Consider the following 27,037-nt stretch of genomic DNA (forward strand, 5'->3'; position numbering starts at 1 on the left):
ATTTCAATTCAATTCAGCATAAACCTCCATTATGCAGTTAATAAAAAAGTTAAAACATTAAAACATATAAAACATTTAAACCTCTGATACAAAGATATAAGTCAAAGCCTCCCTTAACCCTCAAGCAAATGTTGCTTGGTTAGTTTGTGGGTGTATATTCAGAACAAGACAGTGCTAATTGAATGTACGTACGCCGTTTTGTCAACGGTCCAACTTGTCATGTGGTCATATGATCATTATGGGGCAGCTGTGTCCCACACATCACTGGCATAAAACGTGCCTGTTGTGTGATTCAAAAGGGGCAGTGTTGCTGAAGAACAAACTGCCAGGCAAACTGCCAATTGCATGAAACACACACAAGCATGCAGCAGTTAAGGTCAGGTTTTTCTCAAGGCAAAACAGAGGAGTGTGCAGAGGCTTGGGAAAACTGTAGAAGAATGCACATTTGTGTGGAGAGAAGAAGAAAAAAAGTTGACCCAGTCATTTAGGTCACAGCACAATGTAACTCAAGGCGGCCCCTATTATTTAGCCGACGGTTCAGAGTCCCTCAAACTTAATTGAAGAGTAAATTACCTCTTATACAATGCACCCAAAGACTCCAGAACCACGAGAGAGGCTCATTTACCTTCAATAGGAATCAGTCATTGCTTGAGATTAAAGAGAGTAAATGCACGTGAGCTAAATGGTTCTTTAGCTAAATAGTTTATAATGTGTTTCTGAATGTATCGATATAAAACACCCTGTAACTCAAGAGTTTAACATTTGGGTTTGTGTAATGGTGAATTAAAGAACAAATATTTTAACAATAATTATGAAACAAACTGATGAAACATTTTTACCTGTATGCCATTAAACCAACTCTAAGGCAAGGCAAATTTATTTATATAGCACATTTCATACACATACAAAAAATTTAAGTGCTTTACATAAACAAGAACAAAAGAAACAAGAAAATAAAAATGATTAAAAGAATTAAAAATGATTAAAACAGATAAAATCTGATGAAAGTATGTTAAAACAGGTTTTTAAAAAAATGAAAAAAGAAAAGTAAGACATAATTGTGTGATCTGTCGGACGTAGCACAGTGCTCATTCAGTAAAGGCACAGCTAAACAGATGTGTTTTCAGTCTTGATTTGAATGTACCTAATGTTGGAGCACATCTGATCATTTGTGGAAGCTGATTCCAGCAGTGAGGGACGCAGTAGCTGAAGGCAGATTCCCCCTGCTCAGACTGAATCCTAATGATCTGAGGGATCTGTTAGGTTTGTATTCAGTGAGTAATGTAGGTCCTGGGCTATTTAGTAATTTATAGACTAGTAATAATGCTTTAAAATCTATTTTGAATGTAAATGGGAGCCAGTGTAAAGATCTGAGGATAGGTGTGATGTGTTCTGATTTTGAATCCTGGTCGCAGCATTCTGGATGAGCTGCAAATGTCTGACTGTCTTTTTGGGGAGTCCATTACAGTAATCCACCCTGCTGCTGATAAAAGCATGAACAAGTTTCTTTAAGTCCTTACTTGAAACAAAGCAGCTAATTCTTGCAATGTTTTTGAGATGATAGTATGGGGATTTAGTTACTGCTTTGACATGAATACTGAAATACAGATCCGACTTCAGAATCACATTAAAAATTGCTGGGTTTTAACACAATGATGGGTTAAATATGGACAAACCCAACAGTTAGGTTAAAATTTGCAATTCTAATATAATTGGGGAACAAAAGTTGATCCAACGTTGAGTTGCAACAATCCAACATTTATTGGAGAGCACTGCAGTATGCAAATGGACCAAATAATCAAAATAATTAAATCAATAGAAATGTTAAATTATTAAAATATATGAATATTCTAAAATATATTAAATAATTATGCGCAGGGTATTTAGCTCAAACCATTTAGTTCAACCCAAATTTGTATATAATATGGACAAATCCAATTGCTGGGTTACATTCATTCATTCATACGTTCAAAAATAGGTAAAAAAAAAGAAATCCAACTGTTAGGTTAAAAAGCGTAATTTAATTTACTTATATTTGACCCAACATTGGGCTAAAACAACTCACAAAACTATTTTACTATGCACTAAAATATGCTAAACCTCAGTACGACTAATTCCATTTGCTGTGGCTATAAAGTATATAAAACATTTCTGAAACAGAAATATAATACTTGTAATTCATATTTTAGTTTCTAAAAAATGTTTTAGCATTTAGCTGACTACTCACAATATAATATAAAACTTGGATGAGACAAATAAGAGTCAAGCTACTAAATGCTGTTTATCTTTAACTGACAAAAACATTTAACCTTCAGAAGATTCACTGCATCACTGTTGGTTTGTTCATTCCTTCCAAATCATTTGCTCCTAAAATATTTATTTGAAGTAACCCTGAGGTTAAAAGTTCATATATTTAGTTTATTGATGCCACACTGATTTTCCAGCTCGGTACAGAGACATGATCTAGTCGGCTTTAACTGCCAATTTGGCTGTAGATGATCACGAGGATGAGAAGAGAAGATCCCCTGAGTTTGCTGGCTTCTACTTCAAAAGCATAAATGACAGAGAAGGACAACCACAAATAATAAGGACTGGCACTGAATACTGGTCACACTATAGACTGACAGGCTCGTAGTTGACATTTCCACAAATTATGAAGTTTCAAAATCTGCTATGATGGTGGGGAAAATAAATGCTTTTTCCCCAAGGGCTGCTCAATATATAATTTTAGCATCAATATCACAATGTGTGTATCCACAATAGGATCTGCAGTGTGATTATAAAGGAGCCACAGTTCAAAACAGGCATTATCTGTAGAGTCATTGCAACGTTTATCAGCTGGATGTGTCTTTAAGAGCTGTAACTGTGAGCAATTCAAGCCACCTTAAAGAATTGAGGCACAAGTACTTGTTTTTACTTTAATAGAGATTGTGTTTATGTACATATACAATAGATACACTATAGAAATGAACCATGAAATACTGTTTATTTAATTTGTATTTATCAATGTTTGTGATTGGTTTCTTATATTTTATGCAGATGCAAAAGCATCCAAATTAATGGAATTTTATGAATTTAAAAAATATAATTTTAATCTAGAGAAAAGTTTACTCAGTATCGCAATGTGCCTGGAAAAAAATAATAATAATAATTGCAATGTTTTTTTAATCTTGCACAGCCCTACTTTATTTTTTGGTACTTTCTTTTGGTGATGAACGTTTACTTGCTTTAGTTACACATTTTTTAAAGGTTTAGGGTGAATATACTTTTGAATGATGTGCAAAATAGCTGATGTGCAAAATAAGTTGCAACAGAAGTTAAATGTTAAATAAGCATTTACAGTAATACATTTGTTTTTTTTTTATTAAATGCATTTCTGTGACGGAAATGCAGAATTTTCAATGTTCAAATGTTGTGTGCTGCAATGACATAAAATATTCCAAAAACAACCGCATACGACAATATTCTGTCAATGTGACCCTGTTGAATAAAAGCTCATTTCTTTAATATCCAAAAAATACACTTCCTGACCCAAACTTTTAAACAGTGATGTATCCCACAACAGACAATTGTGGGGCTCTGTGCCAGTTGGAGATAAATAAACCAGTAATCACACTGAAATAAACCCATATCAAAGAAAACAAGAGAGAAGTCAGTATTTAAAACAACATGCTTTAATAAAAACAACAAAGCTCCAGGTTCAGTGTCTGCATACCAGACTCTGGGTGCAATGCTTTTGAAGACATAAATGGATTTAAAAAAACAAAACAAAACCTGCATACTTACAAAATCATCTTTTGTATACTTGCAGTCGATCATCTGAGACAGATAAAAGATGACAGGGAGGAAGTATTGGTGTAAAATGAAATTAACATTCCTATTCACTCCTTACCTTGTATTGTGTAGTACAAATCTTACTAACATAGGCCAAATAAAAACGGATTTAATCTCTAGACTTTTTTTTCTTCCTTTGAATGGTATATTAGATCAGCCATTAACTCCCCTGATCTGTGCTGAAAGGGTCTGTCATTTCTAAACGCGTGTAAGCAGCAGGAGGAGTGGAGTTATTTCTTTGCGAAAGAGATTTTCATAGCATTGCTCTGTGTGATCTTAAAGCCTTGCAAAGCTTCTCTGGCTGCTCCGGCCTGCACCTCATTATCAAACTCCACAAAGGCGATATCGTGACGACCAGGGACAAGACGAACTTCCTTGAATCCAGGGAACCTATATTTAAAAAAGAAAGAAATTAGCAAACCATATAAAATATATCTTTTAAATGATCTGGAATGCTACAAGCCCCCTCAGTGAACAAGTAGCAAATACTCACTGGTTGAACAACATGGACAACATGAGCTCGTTGGTCTCCTCTGGGAGATTGGTGAGGAACAGGATGTGGTTGGGAGGGTTTTCTGACACCTACAAGCAACGTAACAAATGTTAGGGTCTGGTAACATTCCAACTTATCTTGCATAAATGTGATGTCTGCACAGATTTCAAAGTAAAAGTTTCTCAATGATACCATCTACAGCATTCATCATCATTTGAAGTGTGTGTTGACAATAAGTCGGTCTTTCAGAAAAGTTTTAGAAACAGTAATTATCCATGAGGCAGATGGATTGCCAGATTGTCATAAGCACTAACTTTGTTACCCATCATTACTGAAAATTTAAAAACATTAATTTCCCAATAAATAATAATTGTTTAACCAAAAATAAAAATTATTTTATTAATGACTCGCCTTCAATTGTCTTTTGAACACAAATTAACATATTTTAGATGAAATCCGAGTGCTCTCTCTCATGCTCAAACAACATTTCTACAGTTCTGTGGCACAGAAATGTGTTCTTGGAACTTAATGCGACTACAGTTGAACTACCGAAGTCACAAGGAAAAATTTGGTTGTGTTTTTAGCTTTATATCTGGACTTTGAACGTCTCTGGTCTGTTGCGGTCTATAGAGGATGAGAGAGCTCTTGGATTCCATCTAAAATATCTTCCTTTGTGATCTGAAGATGGACAAAGGTCTGAATGGTGGAACACAGAGTATTTTACAAAATTTTCATTTTTGAGTGAACTTTGCTTAAACACAGCTGATGACTATTGAGTTCACATTCTAGATATGACTTTTCACCTCAGGCTCTTCACAGAGCAATTACGCATACACTGAAAAGCCAGCATTTGAAAGCCATTAATCAGACAATGGGTCAATGAGCAGATTTAAAAGTGATCTTTCATGAATTGGCTATTTAATGTGGCCATCAAATGTTCCAGTGTCCAAGCACAATCATTCAGTGAAAAGCCTGACAAAGATCATTGTATCCAATCACAGCAGTTTTCAAAAACCCTTAAATTGCAAGCTGAAAATGCTGGTAGTGTCTCATATCATACTCTTCTTTTACATTTCAGAACTGACTAATAGAAAAATTGGCGCTCTTGACAACCTTAAAATATTGCAAATAGTTCTAGGAACTTAAAGTAAAATGCGACAGTGCTTTGTTACTATTAAAATGTAGTTAGAGTAAAGTATTCACACATTAAAAAGTACAGTTCTGCCAATGCCCAGTAGGGATGAACAGATCCCAATACTTGGATCGGATATTGGTTCGATAACGCATATTTTTGTTGGATCGGGTATCGGCCAGCTGGTACCGATCCAAATCCGATCTTGCAAGGCACTATATTCTGTGTAATTTATAAGACAACAAAAGCCATGAAGGTAGCCTATTAAAAGGCACTAGAAAGTTGTCATGTAGGCCTTCTATGTCCAAAATGTTTTGAAGCCATTTTATAGTTTAATGTAAAGGACAGATGATTATTCAAGTGGTTAAATTCATGTTCAGTTCAGTGCTACCTGTCGCTGCACCGGTCAATCATTCACAATTCAAACTGCGTGTCGCGTTCATGATAACATAAACACATACGTGCTGCTGATGATGTGACAATAAAAGTGATTTGATTTTGATTTGAAACACTCTCTCCAAGACTAATTGTTCCTGGAAATACGAGTAATCAGTGGAGAAATGCATTTAGTTTTGCATTAAAAGGGTTCATTTTGACCTGCAACATGGAGATCATTGCTGTTTTAAAATCATGTTGCGCTCTGTCTGTTAGACCAGCAGATCGCATTTACAACACTGGAGTAGAGAGGGTGATTACCTGTTCTTCACACACAAAGTAGGCCTACCTGAAATAGGCTCAATAATACATTGGACAGTTCCTCAACACTAATTTCTCCCCTGCTGTAGAAGTGTCCGTATACCAGAGGGCTGCGCACTGTGTCAGTGATGCAAGTGCTTCATTCAGGCACCAGCTGCGCAGACGTGACATGCGCCGCTCCATAAGATTATTCTTACAATAAGTTTCTGTTCCCTCATCCCTCCGACTGAATTTACGATATTCTTCCGAGGGGAATACTTCAAGCGGTGCAAATAGTTTGTAAAGCCTGGCTCAATGTGGTCAAAGTAGTAGATTAAATTAATAAAGTGAAACTGATGGCCCAGCACATATGGATTATCATTAACAGAAAATTATTTAGCCTAATGTAGGCTACTCTGCAATTGTGAATATATCACTGTAATTTTATATATATTAATAATTAATATATTACACACGTTTGTCAGTTGTGCGCTGAAGCATAGGCCTAAGCGGACCTTGTTTTGAACTTCACCTCAAATATTCCTTTTTATTTTGACCAACAAAAATACATTAAAATAAACAAATTATAGCAAACGAAATTAGTTTTGAAACGATTAAATATTTTTTGTCTGAAGAAATTCAGACATGCTTTCAGTTTCTCCATCCCAAATGTGGCGAGGGAATTTATTAAGTAAAACTGGCCTCAGACGGTTAAGTTTAGTCTGCGTCAAACCTGCAGGAAAATATCAGGCTTTGCTAAAAGGCTGGTTATTTTACCATAGATTAGGGTAGCCTATTACAGATTTCAAAAAAAAATCTTAATATTTAAAAAGTAAACATAAGCTGGACCACGACAGATCATGTCAATGTCATAATGAATTCTCAAATAATGTGGCCCATAGTTTAACAAGCATCATGTTTAGATTTAACAAGCATCATGTTTAGATTAGGCCTACTGTATATGACAGATGGCACATAGGCATGTTATTTTTACTGAAAAAAGATATATTATTTGAGTTAAAAAAAATAAAAAAAAACACCAGAGCTATAGAAACTGTATAATGTTAAAAAATAATAATAAAAAAAATATTTTAAAAAGTATTGGGATCAGAACTGTATCGGTCGATACTCACAATTTTGGCTATCACGATCAGATCCATTTTAAAAAATGGTATCGGTGCAACCCTAATGTCCAGCCAGCATTTTGTTCTTGAACTGATTCGTTTTTAAACAAATCGAGAGAGGTAAATGATGCAATAACACTTTTATAAAGGCAGTTATTCATTACGGAAACAGAACAATCACAAAAAACATCATAAGTTATTGTTTTCAGAAGCTACTGCTGAAAATGTAAAATATATGTTGAGCTTTAATAATACAGTACAAAAAAATCTGATCAAATTTTGTCTAGTATCACATACCTGCTGTGGCATCTGACCGGGCATTTGTCCTGGCATCATGCCTCCTGGTGGCATGGCACCTGGGGGCATCTGTCCGGGTGCCATGTTCGGTGGAGGCATCATACCAGGAGGCGGCATGTAGGGAGGCTGGCCAGGCATTGGCATCATGCGAGGACCTTGACTCATAGGTGGCATTCCCTGCAAGTGAAAAAAACAAAACACTAAATTATTAACAGCTTTAAAAACAAGCCATCATATAAATTCACTAAAACTCCAAATCTACTAACAGGCATAGCAGCAGGTACTCCAGCCATAGCAGGGGTGGCACCAGAACCCCCCTTCTTCCCAGCACCGGCTTCGGGGACTTTAGGCTTCTTCTTCTCCTTCTTACGGTCTCGCTCCACAAATGTTCCTTTCATTTTTGCAATTATATCAGAGTCATGCTTCGAATACTGAATACGCTGTGAACAGATTCAATTTTAAAAGGTATTTTAGTACACGATGACTTGGCGCACTTGTAAGAAAAACAATACATTTACGTTCATGCTGTTATTTGTAACTGAACCTACAGATTAACATCCAAAATATTACTGTGTGGAATGCTAAATGAGTGTTATGCAAACAAGACTTTAACTAGCTTGCGAAGAGAGGTACAGGAGTTCATGTCATACAAAAATTTAGATCTACTACTGGATTAGGGCTGTGCAATGTGACAATAATATCGTATAAACAAAATGAAGTCTATAATTTCATATGTTCTCCATCATGATGTTGCGAAATACATTGTTTACAGTAATACTTTCATAATTTATATGAGTGCAATTTTTAAAACTGAAACAAACGAATGAGAAGACTTTCTGAAGTATAAAATTAGTAGTAAATGTAAAAAAGAAAGAAAAAAAAAAAGACCCTTCTATGTGGTCATTGTATATAAAACTATTCATTTATTGAAATTACAGAAAAGGTACCATTATAATGGTACTGTTACCAGGATAAGAGATGACTTATCTTGATATGCAATATTTTGTCAAATAGCCCAGCCCTAAGACAGACAATAAATTACCAACACTGTAACACAAAGCATACTGATAAATCGGATGCTGCGATTGTGATTTTTTTCCGTATTGTGTTGCAGTCTCTAGAGAAATAGAATAATAAATGAGAAAAACGGTGGGCGTGGCTTGTTTTTTCTACCTCTGACTGAATGGATGTTGCAAAGTAGGCGTTTCATTCAGAAAGATTGGGAAAGGGATTTTATAAGAGTTATTACAGCCTAACATACTCCTGCTCACCATTTCTGTTTGTTGTCAAAACTGACAGTTGAACAAGCTTGATTAAATATGTTAACCACACTTATTACCTCAAAAATCGCTTAATCTGAGAATAAAACTAAAAACAAACAGGAAGTGCATTTTCAAATTTCAATTGGGGAGGGTTAGAAGGGCAAACAACTTTCCTTTATTAATGACATGCACAGATGAGTTGTTCCCCACAAAACTGGCAATGTGAGCTAACAAAATCATATTAGTTTTGATTTCTTGAGGACTTTAAGCACTCTGTCTTTTTAATGGTGACATCTTGTGACAATGTCATAATAAAAACAACACATATCAGCCTGTGACCGTTTACAAAATAAGAACATAAAATAAAAGAAATTTGGTATATTTTACCTCACTGTATTTTTTACATGTTTCTTAAAATTGTAAGCGCAAGTCTCAGAATTCACGGTTGATATGTTAAAAATATATAAATAAACTGTGGGGAAAAAAATAATCATTAATAACCAAATGAATCAAAGTTTACCATGGGTTTATCATAAAAAGGAAAGCCCTGCATTGAACGGAGAGCGTTGGAAGCACTGTTGATCTCTTTGAAGATCACAAATGCCTGACCCTTCATTTTCAGGGTACGAGAAACAAGGATGTCCAGGATTTGGCCAAACTGGGAGAATATAGCATACAATGACTTTTTCAGCTCTGTAAAAAGAGGAGGGAAAGAGGAAAGCGTTACAACGTAAATCACATGCTAAAACAATGACACAAATGGTTTTAAAAAAATATGAAACGTACCGTCTTTTTTGATCTTCTCATTCAAGTTGTTAATGTAAATGGTGTGGTTTAGTCTCATCTCCTGGCCCGCCATGATCCTGCAATAAACATGACGAGCTTTCCTTAAAACAGCCCCTTCAACGAAACAATAACTTCTAGAATAAAAACAGTTTAATACATCCCTCAATGTATTTAATACGAGTTAGATGTAACACTAGAAATGAATTGCGAATGGGCAAATCCTTTCGAAATAACATGTTAACTTTAGAAACTATAAAACTATGAATGGCTGAATTGCCTCGTTTTAAGCTAGCGAGATAGCTTGCCAGCTAATGAAATAATGAATTATCACACTCGTTTCACTACATCACCAAATGCAACACGTAATTGAGATGATAACAACAGCTTAACAGGCATTCATTTAACATAACAAAAACACATGAAATTATATATAGATTTACTCACAACTACTTCAAATGCTCCAACCAGCTACCACATTCGACTGAAAACCCAGACACAAAAGAGCGTGCAACTTCCGCTTGGAAATCCGCCTTTATTAGTAACGATTTGATTGGACGACTGACTTTCGAGCTGCCCACCGACTGGTTGTTTGAAAAAATCTTCTTCCAACACGACTTTCTCATTGGATGGCAGTTCATTCTGTGAACTGATTGGTGCATTGGTCGTGTTACGCTGTTTTCTGTTCGGGTTTTGAGGAAGGGAACTATATCAAGTGCAGCTTCAAATATTGAACGAGAGCATATCATTTTGTTTTGTTGAATTTAAACACTTCTCTTTTTTTTATTATGGTTAATGTTAATAATTATATGGCTATATTTACAGTTTTTTTTCCGTGACTTACGACCATTGGAATAATGACCTTATTTGGTATTCCCTAAGTTGGGAACACTCAAGACTGCTGGAGTTCGCAGTCAGTTAACGTTACCAGCAGATAGCGAAATAACTTACTGGACGCTGCTGTGGGTTCGTGTAATTTTACATGTGTATGTAACTAGCACTCTGTTTTAATGTCGCTTTGGTGTAACTTTATCGTTAAGTAGTTATTAGTTGCACGTGCATGACACCCTATCTTGTAAACACAATATACCCTTAAATGTTGCTTATGCATTTTATCCTCATTCCCTCCCCAGTGTACAAGCGTCTGTAGCAGTAGTATGTCAGTGGAGAATGATGAACCAGCACCTCCACCTCCTCCTCCTCTACCTCCTCCACCTCCTTCACTGGCGCGCTCAGAGTCCAGCAAGAAGAAACTTTACCAGGCTTTAGCAGAGGGAAGGACCGCTGTAGAGGGAGACTATGAAGAGGCCAGCATTATTATAGGACAGAGAGAAAGCAGGTTGAGTACAAATCACTATTACATACGTATAAAATACCTTTTCTGTACAGTCAGAATTTCATTGCAGTATTTCTCTATTAAGTTTTAGCAAGGATCTGCAGTGGCTGCTGTTTAATAGCTATGTGCCCTCACTCATTCAAGATGGTCCACAGTAAGTAGAAAAAAAACATTATTTATTTTTGGGTGGGCAAGTAAAATATGGCTCATATAAAGTAGAGATACACACTGGTCACTGTTTAGGTACACCTTTTAGTTCTGCCTTTAATTTTTTTTTGTTTCAAATCATAGTATCTAGTGCTACATATTGTCAATATTAACATATTATCATCATGCAGTTGCTACATATTTGTTCCCTGCACATCCATGATGTTAATGTACTATTTATTACATACCAAACATGTTATTGGATTGTGATCTGATGACTGTGGGAGATATTTAAGTATAGTAAAGTTACCATCAACATTAAACTGATAGTGATGTATACAAATGAACATACACATTTGATTTAGCTCTAAAGCATCTCTACATAAGACAGTGGTGTCATTAAACACCAGTTCATTTCATTGTTTGTTCTCTTAAGTTCCTCTTTCCATCATTTATTAAAATTGATTATATGAATGTTAAGGGTCTTTTAAACGTGTGACTGAATATATTGATTCTGTAATTATATTACTGCATTTTAGACCAATAAAAACATTGTTTAAAACCACTTTCAAAGTGGGGAAAAGAGCTTGTACACAATTGTTCTTAAATAAACAGCAGGCAAAACACATTTTCATACAGTAAACAGTTAATATGAAATTAATATTTCAACACTTAGAGTTATTTCACTCTAAAATTAAAATTATTTTATTAGTTTCTCAACATTGTGTTCTTCAGGTCCCCTGAGACCTTCTTTATCATCAGAATACAAAATTAAGATTGAATCCAAAGAGAGTAAGACATCAATGTCCATAATGAAAGTTGAAAACATTGTAAAGCTTAAGTGGTTTATCATGCAAAGCTCCAAAAATGCTTTTATGTGCAAAAAAGTCCTGTAAAAACACCAATGTCGTCATCTGCATCAAGTCAGGGTGCACATTTGCTACAAGCAGTATGATGTATAGTATTAGAATCGGCAGCACAACAGACAATCGTTGTATTGCCTGTAGTAAGCGTGCATCCAGATCTGATGTGGAAGATGGTCCTGGACTTTAACATCTCGGGCTGATGGTTTTTGGAGGATGAGAGAGCTCCTCTAAAATAATTTAATATATGTTCTGAAGGTGAACCATGCATCTTGGGGGTTGGAATGACATGAAGGTACTTATTTAATGGCAGATTTTGGGTGAACTAATTTTTCAAAACTCATAAAACACATAAAAACATACATAAAGTTGAATTAGTTGAATACAGAGCATTTTAATTGAATGCTTGAGCAAAACTAGAAAGATTTAACCTGATTTTTTTTTTATACGGTCAATAAAGTATATTTATACTAGAATTTTTACAAGAAACTAAACTAGGCTAAAGCTACAAGCAATGTATTATTCCCTTTACACCAGCGCTCATCAGAGCAGGCACCTGTTTTATTTAAGCATGGTTTGAAAGATTTGGCTGCGCACTTGATGGTGAAATTCACAGTACAAATCATGAGCAAAAACTAAAGTAAACGTGTTTTATTTTATTTAGGGCCAAACAAATGACTTTTTAATCAGTGTTGCTGTTATCTACATGGTTATTAAAAAATAATAATTCATGTTTGAAACAGTTATGATTGTAAATTATAAATGGAATAATAATTACTGATGTTTCCATGATCACAGCCAATGCTGCTGTTAGTGCTTTGAAACATGAATAAATAAATAAATTTATTGGCCAAACATAAAATATATACAGGCTCATGGCTATCCTTCCAAATGTCCGCTGCTCTATCTGTGAACCACCAAACACAGCGGTCCACTGGCATGCGTCTTTTATTGGTTGGTTTAACTGGCTGTGCACTTCTGGAGGATGTTTGAATGCTCTTGTCTAAATATCTTCAGATGTGGTCTTGTGGCCTTATGGATGGCGACTCATTTACTGCAGCCTCCTAAAATGCTGCTCCTGGAAACACTGGTCCAGACGGCAAAAGACAATGGTTACACTGAACAAGGAGAAATGTTTTCTGGTAAACAGTTACTTTTAAATGTCACGTATGTACTAAATTTAACCAGCATACATTTACTAATTAAAGTGATGATTTAATCAAATGATAGGTTGTTATCTCTGTAATTTGAAGATGTTAATATCTCTTGAATTAGCTGAAAAGTTTATATTTAAATTTTTTCTTTTCTGTTTTGAAATAGCCAGTGACATGGCCAAGCTGGCAGAGCACGTGTGCGGATGCAGAGTTCAGAGGTTGTCAGGAGGCATGCTGGGAGAAAACACTGCTGTCATTCTTAAACACCTCATTAACAGGCAGCCCGTTCTTATACCGTATCTTTATTGCTTACATTTTTCATCTTTTATGTAGGTCCATCATGTTTTTACATTTGTTTATTATTATTATTATTATTATTATTATTATTATTATTATTATTATTATTATTATTATTATTATTATTATTATTATTATTGTTTATATTTGTGTATTTTATTGATTTATTTGTTTAATATATTTTAGTTTATTGCTATCAGAACAGAAAGATTATTATTATATTATTTAATATCAAACAGTATTAATGTTATTATTGTTTTGTATTATTTAATTTTATGTTAACACATTTTATATATATATATATATATATATATATATATATATATATATATATATATATATATATATATATATATATATATAGATAGATAGATAGATAGATAGATAGATAGATAGATAGATAGATAGATAGATAGATAGATAGATAGATATAGATAAACACTATTGTTAAAAACATAATATTAAATGTATATAGATTAATAGTCTTCGTATAGATTATCAATTTTGCCACTAAATGAAAATAAAATATATAAATTTAATTAAAATTTTATAAAACATTTTTTAAATTATAATCGTTTTGTTTTTAGTTTTTTTTTATATATATTTTTTCTTTTTTGTTTTGGTCTTTTTTATGTTATTTATTTATTTATTTATTTATTATTTTACCACTGGAAATATATATATTTTATTTATTTATTTATTTTTTTACCAGATATTTCATTTTAAATCATTGTTTTCTAAAATGTTTTTATTGCATCACAAGTCTATATCTTGTGTTCTTATTTTTACAAACACATGTGTACCCTTTTTTATTAAAATTATGTTATTTTATTTTCCGTTTGCCACTTTCATTTTCATCCAAACATTTTCTCACAAACTATTGTTACAAAATAAGATGCGTTCGTAATTTAATGAACCACAATTACTCAAATGGTCTGTAGATTTGTCCCTGACTGCTCTCACACAGATATGACGAGGATTTTAATCATGAACCCTGTCTTCGCAATGGTCACAAAGCCCACTGGGCAGTCGCCTCAGGTCAGACTACATAATCAAGACAATTGACAAAGTTATACACAAAGTAGGTCATTCCTCAGTGTGTTGATGCATCTGTCTTTCCCCAGGTATTTTACTCGGCTTAAGAGAAGGTTGTGTTGACTATAAACTTTCCCCCCCCGACGTCACTCTTCCCTGGCTTCATCTTGCTCAGAGTGAAGCCTCTGTCTCGTGGCCCATTGATGACATTGAGGAGGTGTTTGTTCTGGCTAAGCAGGGAAAGAGTCTGCGCTACCAGCTGTGGGAGTTTGAATCTGTAGCGCAGAGTAACAAACAGCTAAAGGAGATGGACCCTCAGAGAGCCAGCGATGGGACGAGGTACGTGCTTCCTCCTGGAGGTGTACAGGACGGTCTGGCTGGACAAGTGCTTCTGCTTCATACAGGCACAGAGCAGAATAGGAACTGAGCAATAATGCATTTCAGTCTTCATCCACTAGGTGTCCTTATAGTTTGAGTGATTATGACTAAACATTAACAGAGGAAGCCATGGTGTTTTTCTTTTGTATTAATGTATTTATTATTACAGATGTGCGACGATGGTAAAAAATATAATAAAAGTAAAAATATGTTTATTTTAAATATTTATTTATATATATATTTTTTACCATCGTAACCCCCAGCCCCACTTTTGCAATACAAAAAACTTGGATGATGTAATGTGGAACGGTAAGAAAAATAAAGAAAAACAACAACAAAAGTGTAATAAACTAAGCAAATACATAATTAACAATAACTGTTAATAAATACTGCGGGTAAAGATAAAGAATTATGATCATAATGTTAAATCAGCAATTTCAGTAAATATAACAGCAAAATTATTCAGAGAAAGCAATGGAGTTAATACTTTTTTGTCAGTATATTTATTATTTTCACATCAGCAATTTACAGTATAAATTCAGTATACAAGTAAACGTTACATAAATTTTTAACCACCATAACAGCCTATACCATTCTTGCTAGACAGTACACTTAAATGCATCTCATTTCAAGGGATTGAGCTAATATGTAACTCAAAAGAAAAAAAAGAAAAATAACAAAAGAGCAACAAATATAAATGCATAAATAACAATGATTGATGATAAATACAGTAAGGCAAGTTTATTTATATAGCACATTTCATACACAGTGGCAATTCAAAATGCTTTACATAAATAAAAGAGACAAGTATAAGAAATTAAAACAAGTTATTAAAAACAGATTAAAATGTGTTAAAACAGGTTAAAAAAGAATGAAAAAAAGAAAAGAAAGACATACTGTAATATGTCGGACGTAGCACAGTGTTAATTCAGTAAAGGCACAGCTAAACAGACTGGTTTTAAGTCTTAATTTGTAAACAAAAAGAAAAAAGTTACCTTGTAAAATCAGCAGTTTCAGTCAGTGTAACATCCATATTTTTCATGTATGCAATAAATTGTCCCATGTCTTAAGCAATAAAGACATTTAACTCTTCAGATGAAGAGTTCAGATGCAAAAAAAGTGCTGTCTGAAATTTTCTTCTAAACTGAGCATTTTTTTTTCTCTGGTGAAGAATATGTGTTTGTGAAATAATTGAACATACCAAATAAATAAATGCTAATTTATAAGAACTTTTCAGATCTTCAGAATGAAGTTACTTTTGTAAAACTTTAATAATTTCATTATTTTAGATGCTCATTACAGATTGCGGCCTAACCCTAAATCTAAAACAAATAGTTTAACCCAATATTGAGCGAAATATGGCAAACGCGAAGTGCAGAATTTGGATTTAATGAATGATAGATGATCAGGTGAGCAAAATAGAATCTGCAGATGTTTTATTTAATTTTTTTTGCTATTTCTGTGCAGAATTTTGTGAAAAAATGCACATTTTGTGGAATGAATAACTAAAAACTTAAGACCTGAAATAGAATATTTAATTCAATTTAAAGCTTAAAATTCAAATCAAATTGGAATCACTTGTTTGGTAAACAAAAATGCATTTCTGCAGATTAGTGTGGGTGCAATTCCGTGTGGGCTGATTATATACATGCTTTATATGTTCAAAATTAAAGTGCTCCGTGCATAGTCTTGTTTATCTGAAAAACAAAGATAAAGTCACATTGAGAATGTGAGTTACATGCGGAACGTTTGTCTTTGTTTTGGTCCCTTTAATCTACCCAATGCTAGTTTAGCCAATTATATTTCAGCACCCCGGGTTGCTTTGGTGGAAAACCGTGCATTTCATTCATTTAGTCAGAAAAGCTCTTAAAGTACTATGTATCCGCGACTGAAACGCGACCTCCAGTGGACAGTAGCAGACTCCGAAATGAGATGCAGATTAAGAGTTCCACATGAGGTGGTGATTAATTAGCAAATAATATAAATATTATGACATTAGTTGCTGATGTGGCAATAAATAAATATTATGAACGTAAACATTAGGTGAGCAGGTTACATTGTAACCCCGTGTCCTAACAACACGCTACTTGATGAGATTTGCAGTGATGCGCAGTTTGGCTGTTTGCACCAGATGCAACACGACAGATTGAGCCATTCAGAAGCACAGAATATGTACTCACTCACAAGATGGTAAGGTTCATAATCTATTTAATACATATTAAACCTTGTTAACATTATTAAATGTACATGCGGAATCACTGATATGTGTTGGTCACAGTTCAGTTTCAAAAGGTTTATTTTCAAGATCTCAGGTAAATATGCTGCTGCTTTAAGTATATGGCAATAAATATCATGCAAAATGGCATTCAAACTCACATTATTAGCATTTAACACTGAATAAAGCACATGAGGTGTAGCTGAGGTGATTATTGTCAGTTTTCTGTTGTTCACCTGTTTCTAAAATATACATTTCAAGTGTTTAGAACAAAAACTTTTTTTCATATGTAAAATATTCCTTTCATCACGTACCATTGCTTTTTATTTAGAACATGCCTTATCAGCCTGACAGTCAGGCACACTGCTGTTATTGTCGTCAATCTGGCAACCTGCGCTTGCATTTGTTTTGAACCAGGTGTGCAATACCTAGTTCAACCACTGGGTGTCAAACATACATGCTGCACCTTTAAGTGAAACAAAAAAAATAAGTGAAGATTTGAATTTGTATGTCTGGAATTGACTGGATTGCTGTCTTGCTTTTGATGTGATCTCATGTGACAATGATCCACACATTGACCCTAAATTGCATAAAAAGGTTAGCTGGATGAACAACTAGGATACAGTATATTATACATGTATACTACTATACATAAATGTTTAACTGCCTTTATTATGCTCTTTCACGTAGAACACATTTTGTGTTATAGGGTTGTTTGTGAATATAAATGTCCTGCCAAATATCAAAGGTTGAAGTGCATTATAAATAGTTACTGCCTCCCAAAAGAAAATAGCGTTATTATCTTTTCTGCTTTGTGAAAATCAATCCTCAATTTAATACAGTAAAACTAATAACTACTTTACAATAGTTTTTCAAGCCTATAATGTTGAGAGAAAATTAAAGTCATGATCACAAGTAATCAAGAAAGACAAATATAATAACACATTTTTGACACGTATTCTAGTTTTAATCAATTATTTATTGTTTGTCATAGAATAGAGTGTGGACATAGAATGAGTCAAGATGTACACGTTACAACACCGTTGATGTAGCCTTCCAATGATAACAAAGCAGATTTTAGCTGTCAGACTTCAGTGTCTCCATGGTAGAACTATGGAAATTGATGAGATATTAGGATACTGCAGAGGATTTGCATTTCAGAATGGAGAGGTACTTCAAATGCAAAAAATGTTTGGGAACTGCTGTTACTACAAACAGGGTTCATACGGTCATGAAAAACCTGGAAAAGTCATGGAATTTTGACATGGCATGTCTGGAAAAGTTTTGGAAAAACTGATAAACCCACAAAGTTTTGGAAAAGTCATGGAATTTAGTTTAACAAATATCTCTATACTTAGACATAGGTTACTTGTCTTAACTTCTTTTCTGTCCATGGCCAAACACATGCTCTCTCTTTATTAGTGCTGTGTTATTAATATTATCTAAATAAAGTTTACATAGATATAAAGATTCATTTAAACTAAATCGATTGTTGCAAGTTTTATGATGTGCTGTAATAACTTTAAAGATGCATAATTTTTCTTATTATTTAACATCCAAACGTAGACATTACATAAAAGATTAGGTCATGAAAATTGACTTGAAAGTCATGGAAAAGTCATTGAATTTTAGTAGTAAAAATATACATTTACATTTACATTTAGTCATTTAGCAGACGCTTTTATCCAAAGCGACTTACAAATGAGGACAAGGAAGCAATTCACACAACTATAAGAGCAGCAGTGAACAAGTGCTATAGACAAGTTTCAGGTGTATAAAGTCTAAGAAGCAAAGCATTAGTAAAAAAAAATTTTTTTATTTATTTTTTTTTTATTTTATTTATTTATTTTTTTTTTGGAGAGAGAGAGAGAGGGCACAGTTACTGGTATAGCCAGAGAGGCAGTTGCAGATTAGGAATGAAAGTGGAGACTAAACAGTTGCGTTTTTAGTCGTTTCTTGAAGGACAGCAAGTGACTCTGCTGTTCTGATGTAGTTAGGGAGTTCATTCCACCAACTGGGCAGATTGAATGTGAGAGTTCGGGAAAGTGATTTCTTCCCTCTTTGGGATGGAACAACGAGGCGACGTTCATTCACAGAACGCAAGTTTCTGGAGGGCACATAAATCTGCAGAAGTAAGAGCAGATATGAAGGAGCCAAGCTATAGGTCACTTTGTAAGCAAACATCAGAGCTTTGAATTTGATGCGGGCAGCAACTGGCAGCCAGTGCAAACGGGTGAGTAGCGGAGTGACATGTGCTCTTTTGGGTTCATCAAAGACCACTCGTGCTGCTGCGTTCTGAAGCAGCTGAAGAGGTTTGATAGAATTAGCTGGAAGCCCGGCTAGTAGAGAGTTGCAATAGTCCAGTTTGGAGAGGACAAGAGCTTGAACAATGAGTTGAGCTGTATGTTCAGATAGGAAGGGTCGGACCTTTCTGATGTTGTAGAGTGCGAATCTGCAAGATCGAGCAGTTCTCGAAATGTGGTCAGAGAAGTTCAGTTGGTCATCAATTGTTACTCCAAGGCTTTTTACCATTTTGGATGTAGTGATGGTTGCTCCGTCCATCTGGATTGAAAAGTTATGGTGAAGAATCGGGTTGGCAGAAACTTCAAGCATTTCCGTTTTCGTGAGGTTAAGCTGGAGATGATGATCTTTCATCCAGTGTGAAATGTCTGACAGGCAGGCTGTGGATGAACCCTGTACAAATATAAGGCAAGATCATATAAAGTGGCTTTTACTAAGTGCAAAATAACAGTAGCTCCACCCTTCAATGTCAAACAATGTTAAGCACAACACGTGATTAACAGTTCAGTGGTGTCGGTAGTAACACGTTGGACATTGTGTGGGTTTGAATCTTGACTTTGCTTGCTCTTCTCATGTTTCCCATCACATATCAAATTAGAATTATTAAGAAATGTATTCATTAATTCATTTTCTTTTCGGCTAAGTCCCTTTATTAATCTGGGGTCGCCACAGTGGAATGAACCGGCAACTTATCCAGCACATGTTTTACGCAGCAGATGCCCTTTCAGGTGCAACCCATTACTGGGAAACACCCATACACACTCAAAATGCACTACGGCCAATTTAGCTTACCCAATTCACCTATGGCTCATGTCTTTGGACTTGTAGGGGAAAACGGAGCACCCAGGGGAAACCCACGCCCACACGAGGAGAACATCCACACAGAAATGGCAACTGACCCAGCTGAGGCTGGAACCAGTGACCTTCTTGCTGTGAGGCGATTGTGCTACCCACTGCGCCACCGCATCACCCCTAATAAGAAATGTAAAGTGGCTAAATTGTGTTTAATAAAAATAAAGTAAATTTCCTGCCACTAGACTTTTCTGATAGGGTATTCTTTCACCAGGTATCAGAATTTAACGTTTAAGGAACTTCCGATATCACATTTTTGCCATTTGTTTTACATGCATTTAGCAAGACTGTAAAACAATGTTGTGAATGTAATAAAATAGATACTTACTAGTAAAGTAATAAAATAAATACTTACTGGCACTCCCTCTACTTTTTTTTAATCAACTTATAAATAATTTTAATTGTGGTAAAGAAGAAGCTGAGACAAAAGGCAAAGCTCTCGATTTACTGGTCAATCTACATTCCTACTTTCACCTATGAATGAATGAACGTCAATGAATATGAGTGCTGTTTAAATGCACAGGACTTACAGGTTTCGTGCTTCTTGCAGTACTATCCACCAGTCATATGTTCTGTATGACACCTGAGGAAACTGGAGGCTGAAAACATTCCATTCCCTACCCCTTCATGCTCTGTTTCAAGGGCCAAGGGATAGATGTAGGGGAATGGCTATAAAACATAATTGGGATTGGACTTAAGAACTTTTCCACATATTCTATTAAAGCTTGCGTGTCATCTCTCGCTATTTTTTTAAGTTTAGAAAACCCATTCTTACAGCAGTTTGCTACACTTGATTAATTTGTCATTGGCAAGCTGTTAAAAGAGAAAATAGGGGTGTATAACATTACTGATTTAGGGTGGATTCGTCTCACTTATTGTGAATTTGAAATTGGATACTTCTTTACTATATACCATGTGGTGAAACTGTTTATGAGCTGAGTACACAAGAAGTACCTTAGTAACCTACTTCTTTTACCAAGAATTTGAATTGCACATCCAATGTACACACTACTATCTCATGAGGCCATGAGAGAGAATTTATGAATGGAAATGAAGCAACACAACTGTGTGAATATCAACCGCAGTGATAAGCTTTTCCTCGATTTCGATTTCCCTCTATTGTCCATTGTAGCAGGAAAGCAATTATTTGTTCTAGGGTATTTGTATAATGCAATCTTACTGACTGACACCTGCATTGGTGCTCCAAAATTAAAAAAAAAACAAAAAAAAACATTGAATCCACAATTCATTTGAGCAACATGCATTAATGCATTCATGTTTGAATCTATGTACAAACCCAAATCAGAAAAAAAAGTTTGTAAAATAAATAAAGCATCCACAAATGCCAGTTAAAATGGTATTGCCAAAAGAAATCCCTATGTTAACAGTGTCCAGAAGCACAATCAACTTTTCTGGGCTCAAAATCATGAGGAACACATTAAATAATGTTCTGTTTTATTGTCTGCAATCAAATACAAGTCAAAGTAAATTTAGAAGAAAATCTTTCTTGTTTTATCTTGAGTTAATTCTTTGAAAATAGATTTTTATAAGTCCCCTATTGTTAAATACTGGAGTTTTGTCATTTTTGAATCCATTCAGCCGATCTCTGGCATTTTAGCTTAGCTTTGCATAAATCATTGAATTAGAGGGTTCTCAACCATGGAAAATTATCGAAACTTATGATTATTGATTATTGATTATTTTCGATTAAACTCGAAAATTATCGAAACCAATTTTTAAGTGAGATGCTAATGGTCTAATCAGATGCAATGATCTACGCTAAGCTATCCTAAAATGCTCCCGCAATGAGGATCTTATGACAGTTTATATGTCATTGTTTTACAGCTATTTTGTTAATGGCTCTAATAAAACATCAGAATCCAAGAAAGATGCTTTGAGTGCAGGTTTGCATTGTGACTTAAGATTTAGAATAGGGTGTGTTATATATGTGTATATATAGATATGTGTTAAACCCTAAAATGTGTTAATTAATACTAGATTTAAACCAATCCAATACAACTGGGCATGTCAAACTTACTGCTTATGTCACACTTATGTCACAACCCAAACATCCCAGATTCAGTTATATAAATGAACATTCTTTCATTGTATCTGGGAATGTGAAGGCATTTCATTTTAACAGTAAGTAACATACATTTTTTCACAGCCAATTCCAGTCACCCCTGAAATATGTGGTTAGGGTTTGTTTCCTGTACGTTTGGTATTACCAGGTTATCAAACTAAAATAATTGACATGTCTTGGCATTCTATTGGAAGATTATAGAGTCCAACCATTGACCAGTTGAAATTTGTCACATTACAAACATAACCTATAAGGGGCAAACTAAAGGACTACTAAAATTTGGGATCTGTTAATTCAGTTTCTGAAACAAAACCAAACATTGCCACAAGTAACTAATTCCGCCCACTCTACCGATGGATTGATACGTGTAAATATGTATTTTTGTGTTTTAAATACAGTGTATTGTTTTATCTTAGCCCATGTGTGATAACATCTTTACCTGTATAACTGAATCTGGATGCTTTGGGGTAGGGAGGGGGATTTAAAGTGTTTTAAAAATATGTAATTTCATGTGCCTTATTTTGGAAAAAAAAAAAAAAGTGCTCCTGCCAGTTTCAGAGAATAGCAGAATAGATAAAAAATGGTAAAACTCTATGTCTATCTATTATTTATTTAATAAATTAATTAATTAAGAGTGCAAATGGTAAAACTGTTTACCAGGAGAAGAGTTACCATAATAAGGTGGCCATTACACAAATAATTATGTGCATATGTATAATAAAACATCGCAATATTCCATTACAAAAGTTATGTGTAATTTCATAGTGACTTTAATGATTTTGACTCGGGTTTTATGAGCATGCAGATAGATAACTGCTTTTGTTGACATGAGAACAAGTATGATGTAATCCTCTTGACTAATCCGAACGTTCGGTTTGGTTCAGGACAAACAAATGAGGTCAGATGTGATTTCCTGATGACCCTCAGTAACAGGACAAAGTGTTTTGCCGTTCTGATGTCATCCTGCTAGTCAAATGTTGTGCAACTTGAGGAAGAGCTTTTCTGAACAGGAAATTATGACATAGGAAAGCATCACTTGACAGTAATACACTTACTGAAATGAAGTGAGCAGCATACTTGAAATACGAATTACTGTACTTCAAAAACTTCCTGCTTGTATACAAGAATGTTTTATTATATAAAATAATTCATTTCCGGTAAGGTTTTTATGGTTTAAAAAGAAGTCTGAAGGGCTTTATTTATTAAGATGTTTTGAATTAAAAGAATAAGACGAAAAATTCAATTAATATGTTATATTTTGAATTAATTACTTAAATATATTCTAATAAACAAGACACATGATCTCATTTACTGTTACATGTTTATAATAAATTACAATTTATTATGGGCAACATAGTGGCTCAGTGGGAAGCACTGTCACCTCACCGCAAGAAGGCCACTGATTTGAGTCCTGGCTGGGTCAGTTGGCATATCTGTGTGGCGTTTGCATGTTCTCTCCGTGTTTGCGTGGGTTTCCTCCGGGTGTTCTGGTTTCCCCCAAAGTCTAAAGACATGCGCTAGGTGAATTGACTAAAACTACATTGGCCATGGTGTATGTGTGTCTATGGATGCTTCCCAGTACTGGGTTGCTGCTGGAAGGGTATCTGCTGTGTAAAACATACTGGATAAGTTGGTGGTTCATTTCGCTGAGGTGACTACTGATGAATAAAAGGATTAAGCCGAAGGAAAATAAATGAATATAATTGATCATAAGTATCTACAAATACGATTACAGCAAAAATATGCAATAAAAATGTATTATATTAAAATTTATTCAAAACTGGTATGAGAAAAGAGTCTGGAATTACTTCTTAATGTTGTGCTTAACATGGAAATCGTCTGTTTGAACGTTTAAAAAAATTTGTATTAAAATCTGAAAGATGTTCGTTGTGCATTCATTAGATTTACAAAATCTTTTTAAGGTAACTGGTGGCAATCAATTTACATGAGCTGTATTTTAACAATCAAATTACATTTTGTAATTTTAATTAATATGTTTAAATTGAGCCCATATACATTGTTTGAAACCAATTACCTTAAAATATTTGGAAATCCAGCTAATCTTTTTTTTTGTGTGTGTGTTTGAATTGGGTTTGAGTGTGAAACATACAGTTAGGACCATGAATGGGACATCTACACAATTCTAATATTTGTGGCTCTATACACCAACACAATGGATTTGAAATGAAACAAACAAGACGTGCTTTAACTGCAGACTGTCTACATCCAAATCAGGTGAACAGTGTAGGAATTACAACAGTTTGCATATGTGCCTCCTACTTGTTAAGGGTCCAAAAGTAATTGGACAATTGGCCTCTAAGCTGTCCCATGGCCAGGTGTGTGTTATTCCCTCATTATCGCAATTACACTGAGCAAATAAAAGGTCCAGAGTTTATTTCAAGTGTGCTATTTGTATTTAGAATCTGTTACTGTCAACTCTCAAGATGACATCCAAAGAGCTGTCACTATCAGGCAAGCAAGCTGTCATTAGGCTAAAAAACAAAACAAACCCATCAGAGAAATAGCAAAAACATTAGGAGTGGCCAAAACAACTGTTTGGAACATTCTTAAAAAGAAGGAACACACCAGAGAGCTCAGCAACACCAAAAGACCCGGAAACAATTGTGGTTGACGACCAAAGAATTATTTTCCTGGTGAAGAAAACGCCCATTCACAACAGTTGGCCTGATCAAGAACACTCTCCAGGAGGTAGTTGTATGTATGTCAGTCAACAATCAAGAGATGACTACGCCAGAGTGTAGTTCAGAGGGTTCACCCCAAGATGTAAACCATTGGTGAGCCTCAAAAACCGGAAGGCCCGATTAGAGTTCTTAAAAAGCCTTCACAGTGCTGGAACAACATCCTATGGACAAATGAGATTAAGATCAACTTGTACCAGTGTGATGGGAAGAGAAGATTATGGAGAAGGAAAGGAATTGCTCATGATCTTAAGCAGTGAAGCTTGGTGACATGGCGTGACCATGTATGGCTGTCAATGGAACTGGTTCTCATGTTTTTAATGATGATGTGACTGCTGACAAAAGTAGCAGGATGAATTCTGAAGTGTTTCAGGCAATATTTTTTGCTCATATTAAGCCAAACGTTTCAGAACTCATTGGACGGCGCTTCACAGTGCAGATGGAGAATGTCCCAGAGCATACTGCAAAAGCAATCAAAGAGTTTTTGAAGGGAAAGAAGTGGAATTTTATGCAATGGCCAAGTCAATCACCTGGGCTGGATCCGATTGAGTATGCATTTCACTTGCAAAACTGACAGGGAAACTGCCCCAAAAACAAGCAGAAACTGAAGACAGTTGCTGTAGAGGCCTGGTAGAGTACCACCAGGAATGAAACCCGGCATCTGGTGATGTATATGTGTTCCAGACTTCAGGCTGTATTCGACTGCAAAGGATTTGCAACAAAGTAATAAAAAATGAAAGCTTGATCTACGATTATTATTCTGTCCAATGACTTTTGGACTCTTAACAAGTGGGAGGCAGATATGCAAACTGTTGTAAATCCTACTGTGTTCACCTGATTTGGATGTAAATAGCCTCAAATTAAAGCTGACAATCTGCAGTTAAAGCACACATTGTGTGTTTTATTTCAAATTGTGCCAATTGTGTTGGTGTATAGAGCCAAAAATGTTAGAATTGTGTCAATGTATACATATTTATTGACCTAACTGTATACCTTTGCTGGAACATTTGGCAAGTGTGACAAAGGCTTAAGGAATTGTGAGCTGAGAGCCTTTATATGGAGATGATTTGGGCAGTTATGAGAGAGGGAGCAGTACAAATGCAAATATGAGCTGTTCAGTTCTAGCTTCGCCTCCATCAATCTTTTCTATATAAAACGCTTCTGGTCAATGAGCTCCATATTATCTCATCCTTTAAACATACTATTATCTCAACTAATGAATGAAACTCAAGTCTCCAATCACAACTTTTAAAATATATTTATTAAATAAAAAAATTTATTTGAACGTTAAACCAAACTTCAGTGTTATTTGGCTCTAAACAGAACCACACATTTGGAAAATTCATTCATTCATTTTCCGTCATTTTTGAGGTCGCCACAGCCGAAGGAACCGAAATTGGCAAATTATTCATTAATAAAACAATTAAAGAAAAACTTCATGTATAATTCTTTCAAAATATCACCTCAGTGACCTTTCAGTGACATCGATTATGTAAACACTGTGACATGAATCAAACAGAGGACGAGAAACCCTTTTTTTCTCTGCCCAAATTACACCACAACGATTATCTTTCCCACAATTTGAAACTCCAAAGGATTCATTTTTAGTCTAAACAACTTCACCATGTACTCACACTACAGTAGTAAGAAGATTAAAAAAAAAGGTTTTCAAAATAGTTTTAGGACAAGAGTGGGTGTTGTTTTAATTTTATGACAACTTTGATGAAAGGTTTTGATCCATTTCAAATGCTGACTACTGTATAAAAACTTGCATACTCAGAGAATGACATCTAAATGACGACATCTAAAGTAGCTAATCAACTGAATACATTAGAGAGAGAGAGAGATAGCCCTATTGTTAGTATTAAAAAAAAATGTTCTTTTAAAAAACATTCTTTTTTTTTTTAATAAATTCCTTTTTCTGTGTGTGACTGACTGTGATACTGTATGTGCATGTTTGTCTGGAAGAGAGGGCAAGATAAGTCAAACATTTTTGGGTGAAACATGAAAATAATCTGCCATTTGTTCAGAAGTCATTCTAATATGTTGACCTGTTTATAAATGTAAATGTTGAAAA

At 34.7% G+C, this 27,037-nt stretch overlaps 2 protein-coding genes across 5 annotated transcripts; one reads left to right on the top strand and one right to left on the bottom strand.

Annotated features, from left to right (window-relative positions):
• Positions 1 to 3,652: 3,652 nt before the first annotated feature.
• On the bottom strand, positions 3,653 to 10,132 carry snrpa (small nuclear ribonucleoprotein polypeptide A). Its single transcript, XM_056478823.1, has 7 exons — positions 10,048 to 10,132; positions 9,604 to 9,680; positions 9,338 to 9,510; positions 7,822 to 7,995; positions 7,556 to 7,732; positions 4,328 to 4,416; positions 3,653 to 4,224 (listed from the first exon to the last, which is right to left on the bottom strand). The coding sequence occupies exons 2-7, from the start codon at positions 9,674 to 9,676 to the stop codon at positions 4,065 to 4,067; spliced, it is 846 nt and encodes a 281-aa protein (XP_056334798.1). The 5' UTR covers positions 9,677 to 9,680; positions 10,048 to 10,132; the 3' UTR covers positions 3,653 to 4,064.
• Positions 10,133 to 10,310: 178 nt separating this feature from the next.
• Positions 10,311 to 27,037, top strand: actmap (actin maturation protease). Of its 4 annotated transcripts, XM_056478431.1 has the most exons (8): positions 10,311 to 10,586; positions 10,734 to 10,939; positions 11,022 to 11,090; positions 12,964 to 13,088; positions 13,267 to 13,396; positions 14,365 to 14,435; positions 14,522 to 14,771; positions 20,155 to 27,037. In XM_056478431.1, exons 2-8 carry the CDS (start codon positions 10,758 to 10,760, stop codon positions 20,222 to 20,224), a joined length of 897 nt encoding a protein of 298 aa, XP_056334406.1. In that variant the 5' UTR covers positions 10,311 to 10,586; positions 10,734 to 10,757; the 3' UTR covers positions 20,225 to 27,037. The 4 variants fall into 4 exon arrangements, with proteins under 4 accessions (XP_056334406.1, XP_056334402.1, XP_056334403.1 ...); XM_056478427.1 differs by lacking the exon at positions 20,155 to 27,037 and having other exon boundaries at positions 10,312 to 10,586; positions 14,522 to 17,226; XM_056478428.1 differs by lacking the exon at positions 20,155 to 27,037 and having other exon boundaries at positions 10,312 to 10,566; positions 14,522 to 17,226.

This window comes from Danio aesculapii, chromosome 18 (genome assembly GCF_903798145.1).
Source record: "Danio aesculapii chromosome 18, fDanAes4.1, whole genome shotgun sequence".
Lineage (NCBI taxonomy): Eukaryota > Metazoa > Chordata > Actinopteri > Cypriniformes > Danionidae > Danio > Danio aesculapii.

Excerpts from the sequence above, each read along its gene's own strand:
- snrpa (XM_056478823.1), bottom strand. The coding sequence starts at position 9,676 with ATGGCGGGCCAGGAGATGAGACTAAACCACACCATTTACATTAACAAC. Across the intron at positions 9,511-9,603 it reads TGAGAAGATCAAAAAAGACG|AGCTGAAAAAGTCATTGTAT; the intron begins GTACGTTTCATA and ends CTCTTTTTACAG. Across the intron at positions 7,996-9,337 it reads CTTTTTATGATAAACCCATG|CGTATTCAGTATTCGAAGCA; the intron begins GTAAACTTTGAT and ends ATCTGTTCACAG.
- actmap (XM_056478427.1), top strand. The coding sequence starts at position 10,758 with ATGTCAGTGGAGAATGATGAACCAGCACCTCCACCTCCTCCTCCTCTA. Across the intron at positions 13,089-13,266 it reads ACAAGGAGAAATGTTTTCTG|CCAGTGACATGGCCAAGCTG; the intron begins GTAAACAGTTAC and ends GTTTTGAAATAG. Across the intron at positions 14,436-14,521 it reads CCACTGGGCAGTCGCCTCAG|GTATTTTACTCGGCTTAAGA; the intron begins GTCAGACTACAT and ends GTCTTTCCCCAG.